The 6,834-nt window shown below is 42.2% G+C and overlaps 2 protein-coding genes across 2 annotated transcripts; both read left to right on the top strand.

Moving 5' to 3' along the window:
* The first annotated feature begins 380 nt into the window (after positions 1-380).
* LOC106533062 (claudin-4) lies at positions 381-1,814 on the top strand. The gene has a single exon (XM_014029273.1). It carries the CDS (start codon positions 785-787, stop codon positions 1,436-1,438), a length of 654 nt encoding a protein of 217 aa, XP_013884727.1. The 5' UTR covers positions 381-784; the 3' UTR covers positions 1,439-1,814.
* A 3,450-nt stretch (positions 1,815-5,264) lies between these two features.
* LOC106533064 (claudin-3) lies at positions 5,265-6,521 on the top strand. Its single transcript, XM_014029274.1, has one exon. It carries the CDS (start codon positions 5,554-5,556, stop codon positions 6,199-6,201), a length of 648 nt encoding a protein of 215 aa, XP_013884728.1. The 5' UTR covers positions 5,265-5,553; the 3' UTR covers positions 6,202-6,521.
* Positions 6,522-6,834: the final 313 nt, after the last annotated feature.

Consider the following 6,834-nt stretch of genomic DNA (forward strand, 5'->3'; position numbering starts at 1 on the left):
CACTGATGATGGCAAACTACACTGTAGCCACAGCTGCCCTGGGGCACGCTGGGGTACACTGACAGAGGTGGGGCTGCCATGCATCGGTGCCACCGGACCCTCTGACCACCATCAGTAGGCAAGGTGGGTGAAGTGTCTTGCCCAAGGACACAACGACTGAGACGGCTGGACGGGGGATCGAACCAGTGACCTTCTGGTTCCAGGACGACTCCCCTAACCACTCCGCCACAACCGCCCACCGATGAGCGCTAGTGTCGTGGTAGCAGCATGCTATGTGTTTACATCCATCGCCGCCATGTTTGTAATGACTTATCATGAGAACAAACGTATTCACGTGACTTTAATAGCATTTCTTACTTAATGGAAACACTGCAGTTGTGAAACTGTGTTTTTCGACATTAACAGAATATCGACAAAGTTTTGTGCACATTTGCAATGGAAACACAGCTTGTGTCAGCCACGATACGAGTTCCAGTTCCTGTTGATGTGCTTCTATACGCCGATGACACGCTGCTAAATTTAGACAGCAGAGTCAGCTCTGAGCCAGTCATCGGCCACTCGTTTTGGCTCAGCTGTCCTCTGACGCCTCCAGAGCTGAGTTTATTCCCAGAACCACCGAGTGTGACCTGAGTGACTAAAACTACAGCTGTTTGTTTCAAAGCTGCGGTTTTCAACATGTAAATGAGGTCGATGACTCCAGCTCCACCTTCAGGGCTTTAAAAGCCCAGCTGCTGGTTCTGAGCCCTGCAGATCGTCTGCTCGATCTGTGAACGTCAGCAGAGTCATGCCTTCGATGGGTGCAGAGATGCTCGCCATGGCTCTGGCTGTCCTGGGCTGGATCTGTGCCTTCGTGTCCTGCGTCCTGCCCATGTGGAAAGTGACGGCTTACGTTGGGATGAAAACCTTCACCACAGAGACTACGTGGGAGGGCATCTGGATGACCTGCCTGTACCAGAGCATGGGTTACATCAGGTGCCACGGCTCCTACTCCACGTTGGCTCTGAGCTACAGTCAGCAGGCCGCTCGCATCCTCACCGTCGCCTCCATCCTGATGGGAGCTCTGGGTCTCCTGACGGCCTCCGTCGGGGCAAAGTGCACCAGATGTGTGGCCGAAGAGGCAGCTAAAGCCCGGGTGATGGCAGCCGCCGGCTGGACCTTTGTTTTAGCCGCTCTGGCACAGATAATCCCCGTGTCGCTGTACGCTCATTCCATCATCGTGCACTTTAATGATCCGGGCGTACCCAAGGAGTCCAAGTGGGACCTGGGTGCAGCTCTGTACCTGGGCTGGGCAGCTGGAGCCTTTCTCCTCTTCGGAGGCGTCATCCTCTGCCTAAGCTGCTCCAAACCGGCTAAGGAAAGGCTGAACCCTCCGTCGGTGGCGATGTACGCCCAAAACAGRCCGACCTCTCCGAGCAGCTACAAGAAGGACTTCGTCTGACGAGCTGCTCTTTTCTCCTGAAGGAAAACTGGAAAAGACAAAAAAAAAAACTGCTTTATGAAAACATCACATTCCTGCTGTTTTTTATTTTAATGAAACTTGGAGACAAATTCTTCCTCCTGTCAATCAAATGTAGAAATGATGATGTCGTGTTTTGTTTTATAAAGTTCACACACGTGAGTTACTGTGCTGCCAATAAAAAAGCAATGTTTCAGTATTTGTTGAAGTTATCTTGAACGTTACCTTATTAAAAAAGCACTTTTTAAATGAAAATGTGTTTTTGTTTTCTTATTTTTTACAACAAGTTTTAAAATTCTATTGTCATCATTCGCAGATAAACAACAAATTAACCTGTTGTGAGTACTGTGTAAGTATTTTATTTGTCAAATGTATTCATTTCATTTAAAAAAACAAAACATGTTCAAATACAACAAAAAAATACAAATCAAATAAAATGAAAGGTAGAAAAAAAGAAAGAAGAAAAAAATCTTATTTCTGCCCCTGAGTACCCTGAAAGTACTTTTGTAAGTACTGGGTAAGGTACAGAGTACCCTTTTAAAAACCGTTTAAATCTTGGATAGATACCTGTTGGCACAGTTTCATTGTGTTTTGGTCCCAAACTGTGAACMCAGCAGAACCCAGCGTGTTCCTCTGTGGTTCCACAGTGTTAATGTTCTCCTACCATGTGCTGCTGTTTATGTGACAACAGTGATGATTTTAGCCCTTTTTGAGGGGGCATCGAGCCCCCCTAAACTTAAACTCCTAAAAATAAGGAAACTTTCGTTCCTATTTTGTAAAGAACTTTTGTTCTCAAGCCTAAGATTCACCAAGATATTTAATAAATTTAAACTAGAAGAAGTGGTAGAGCACACACCTCCATCAGTCACGCAGTAACAGTCCGTGTGGTTAACACTCAAAAATCCGAGTTTTCTCCGGTCTTGAACGCGTCACAGACGAGTCGTAGCTCCGGTTTGTGAGGAGTTTAGAAATAAAACTAGATAAAGAACAGAGGTTTATAGTAACTAAGTACATTTACTTCGTTACAGTGCTTAAGTAGTTTTTTTGAGGATTTGTAATTTTACCTTTTTTCTAAACAGCTTTTACTTCTTTACTTTAAAATGTAACACCTAGTTACTCGTTAAAAAATTAAATATCTTCAAACTCATCATGAAAGATGTTTCTGCACTCTAAAAATGAAGTGTCACATTTAATCAAAAAAGTCATATCAACTGGCTCCACTGAGCCTAGTTGAGTAAAATGAGCAAAGAATACACATATATTGTTTAATTTACTCAACCTGGTTTAGTTGAACCAGTTTGGTTTAGTCAATTCAACAGTTTATTWCTKAGAGAGTGTGTAAAAATACTTTTACTTTCCCAATTTTTATGAACGGTTTTATGGMTTTCACTTGAGTAGYTTTCTCATCAGTGAAATTTATTTTTACCAAAGTCATTTTCTGTTCATGTAATTTTGCTTTTACTTAGTTTTTCTTTTCAAGTACTTTATAGAGCTCTGATAAAGAGTAAAAGTTGTAGAGACATTTACATTAGAAGGGAAATTTGTTTTTTAGGAACGTGTTTGTCATGTAGCTGACGGTTGGTTTAGCTGCAGCCATCATTAATATTTTAGCTGTTTCTGAACTGTACAACTGGTCAACATTACAGTAGACCTAAAGCCCACTACTGCAGTTTTAATACATATTCCAAGCTACTAAAAAACATTATGAGTGATGATATTGCTTTAGCTGGGCTAGGAGAAATTATTAGTTTATGTTTCCTTTCTCCCCGTAAGTTATGCTAAACTGTGTTTCTGTAGCTAGAAAGATCAAAGTTAGTTAGCCTACATGCTCTTTAGCCCATATTAATTATGTTTATCTGCCTGTGAATAGAAAGGTGATTCATACTGTAACTATATAAGTCTGCATCATAAATACTCAACTGAAACAGCAAAACCCTCACTGGTAACATCTACTACTGCGTGGGTTTTAATAATAAATAAATAAATACTGTAATTTCATTGTGCTCTGTACGATGACAATAAAGGTCTCTCTAATCTCTACTTCTCTAAAATGAACATGTTATTTTTTAAAAGCGAATAAGCTTACAGACACATTCAGGTAAAAAATAAATAATTAAATTTTATGTATGATTTTCAGTTAAAGTCTAATTTTCAGTGCCCTGCTTTCATAATACACCCATTTTAGGTTGTTTTATCAATCCTATAAATTTAGTAAACGCTCTTCAAATGAATGGGAAATGCATAGTTTTGAGTACTGCCGGACCCCCCTATGACTGCTTCACTCCACAGCTGTTTAACATAAATATGTATCTCGATGTTGGCAGGTATTATGTTAGTTTCTAAGGTTCTGTTATATAGTAGGGCTGTGTATTGGCAAGAATTTGGCGATACGATACATATCATGACAGAGGGGTCACAATATGATATATCCCGATATATTGCGATACTGTAAGCAAGGTGAAATATTGTGATTTTTTTATCCAAAAATTCTTTTAAATAAAAACCTCTTACTGGGGCAGAAAAATGAAAAACCAAAATTCATTGTCTCAGAAAATTCTAATATTACATAGACATACTTTTGATACATTTAGCTGTGTTCTGCTTTGTATGCGTTTTATTTTATTTGTTTCATATTTCATTCATGTTTTCAATTATTAGACTAAATTTGACAATAGTTTGAAAATATATTTTTTGCAGCTTTTAGTTTTTAATATTAATTTACAATATGGTCACCCAACACTTAACAATAGAGGAGCCAAATGGCTGGCTCACTGCTGCCAACTAGTGGTCAGAGGCTGAACTACAACATAAAAATGAACGGCTGGCAGGAAAGTTGACATTTTAAACCTTCATAAAAAAATCGATACAGGGCTTTAGAATATCGATACAGTATCAGGAAATGAAATATCGCAATATTTCAGTGTATCGATATTTTCTTACACCCCTATTATATAGACAGTTGTTAATTGTTTTAGTTGGACAAAACTATTTAATTTTATATGTGAATGTATGTAAACATGCAGTAATATTTGGAAAACAGAGTGGTCCCTTGGGCCCTAGCCCTGCTTTAGGCTTAGCACCCCTAAAGGCCAGATCCTAGAACCGTCCATGTGAGAAAAAGTCAGACAGAAATTATTTGGTTAAAAAAAGCAATATAATGTTTTGTGAATCAGACAAAACGCTAAAGAAAGTGAAGCTGTGTTGTTTTTGCTCTAAAATTTTTAATATTCTGGTCTTAAACCTGACAGATGTGGACTTAAAACTGAATTTCATTTGAAAAATAATTTAGCTGACGAACACGATGAGGATTTTTTTTAGTGAAAAAAGGTAAAAATAACCATTTAGTTTTGTTTGATTAAAACTGGAGAAAAGAAAAAGTTCTGAAGTCTGCAGCTCAGCTGTTCATTCACCTGTTGACTCTATGATAAGAAAAACCTCTAAACAATGGTTCTGTTTGGTTTCATCCTGACCTGGGGGGGCCGGGGTGGCATTCCTCTGGAGACGGTCCAAACCGCAAAACAAATCTAGAATTTCTGCAGACAGACGGACCCATCAGGACCCAAACAGAAGTAATAACAGGAGGAGAGAAACTCAGCTGAAAGAGTTCCTGTGAATTTCTGTTAGATTTAAACAAAACTGTTGAAAAAGTTGTTTGTTGCCCAAATTTAATAAAACTTCCTGATGTTCATCTACGGTTGAAAGTTAAAGATTATTAAAGACAACCACATTCAAAATGGCCGCCACAGCCATCAACAAAACAGTTTTAAACTTTCCTGTCATCCTGAACCCTCCTACAGAATAAAAACACCCCTGCAGCTGTAAAGGGCCTCTTTGTGGTCCGGCTCTTTGTGAAAGCGGGCCAGGTAAGCCGATAGTGGAGGTCCTGACGGAGTCCAGGTACCGCCTCCGATGATGTCAACCCCACCTCTGACTCCTCCCCCTGCACCTGCCGCGCAGTATAAAAAGGATACGGTTCAAGTAGAGGGAGCAGATCCTCACACACCTGCAGGTTCAGGACCTGACAGCAGATCCGGCCTCCTCCGCTGGCGTGACCCACATCTATTCATCAGCAGCAGAGGAAGAGGAGGAGGAGGAAGATGTCTATAGGCCTGGAGCTGATCGGGATCTCCCTGTGCATCCTGGGATGGATCATCGCCATCGTGGCCTGYGCCCTGCCCATGTGGAGGGTGACAGCCTTCATCGGCAGCAACATCGTGACGGCGCAGATCATCTGGGAGGGTCTGTGGATGACCTGCGTGGTCCAGAGCACCGGGCAGATGCAGTGCAAGGTCTACGACTCCATGCTGGCCCTGTCCCAGGACCTGCAGGCCGCCCGGGCCCTCACCGTCATCTCCATCCTGCTGGCCATCCTGGCCGTGCTGGTGGCCATCGCCGGGGCCAAGTGCACCAACTGCATCGAGGACGAGGCCTCCAAGGCCAAGGTGATGATCATCTCCGGGGTCTTCTTCATCGTCTCCGGCGTCATGCAGCTCATACCCGTCTCCTGGTCCGCCAACACCATCGTCAGGGACTTCTACAACCCGCTGCTGACCGACGCCCAGCGCAGGGAGCTGGGGGCCGCGCTCTACATCGGCTGGGCCGCGGCGGCGCTCCTCATACTGGGAGGAGGGCTGCTGTGCTGCTCCTGTCCGCCCCGTGAGACCCGGTACAACAACTCCCGGATGGCTTACTCCGCCTCCCGGTCCATGGCGGGCCCGGGACTGGAGAGGAAGGACTACGTATGAGTGAAGGTCAGCGAAGGAAGGACGTTAATCACAGCTGGAGTTTCATAAACGTCTCTGAAGTTTGTCCTCTAGGGAACAAAAAAGGGACATCTGAGTGGATTTATTTGTGTCCTGTCCTTTTTAAATCATGGACTTTTTGTAAAATGTAAACTTGTTTTAAAAAAAAGTTGAAAAACAGAACTGTGTTGTGATTCATCAGCTACAGCAGAGGTAATAACTGTTTATTTCCTGTGGTACAAAGTGAGTGGGTTAAAAAAAGTTATTTTTAACCACTTTGAGCCTTTAAACATTTCAGAATTTGCACCGAAGCCACAAAAAAACAAACTGTATTCTTTTACAACTTGGTGTTTTACTTTTACTCGTCTTAAATTTGTTATAAATGTTGGGGTTTTTAAATAAAAGTGACAATTTTTTTAGCTGCTGAATGTTTTGTTATTTTGAAAGGACGCTTTAGCTCCTGTTAGAAGAACAAATACTTCATGACTCAGTGAACCTTTAACAGAAACGACAGAGCGGGTTTCACCTCAGTAAGACTACAATTGACATTTGATCCTAAAGGCCGTGTTACTCACACACACACACACACACACACACACACACACACACACACACACACACACACACACACACACA

Source organism: Austrofundulus limnaeus, unplaced genomic scaffold (assembly GCF_001266775.1).
Source record: "Austrofundulus limnaeus strain Quisiro unplaced genomic scaffold, Austrofundulus_limnaeus-1.0 Scaffold876, whole genome shotgun sequence".
NCBI lineage: Eukaryota > Metazoa > Chordata > Actinopteri > Cyprinodontiformes > Rivulidae > Austrofundulus > Austrofundulus limnaeus.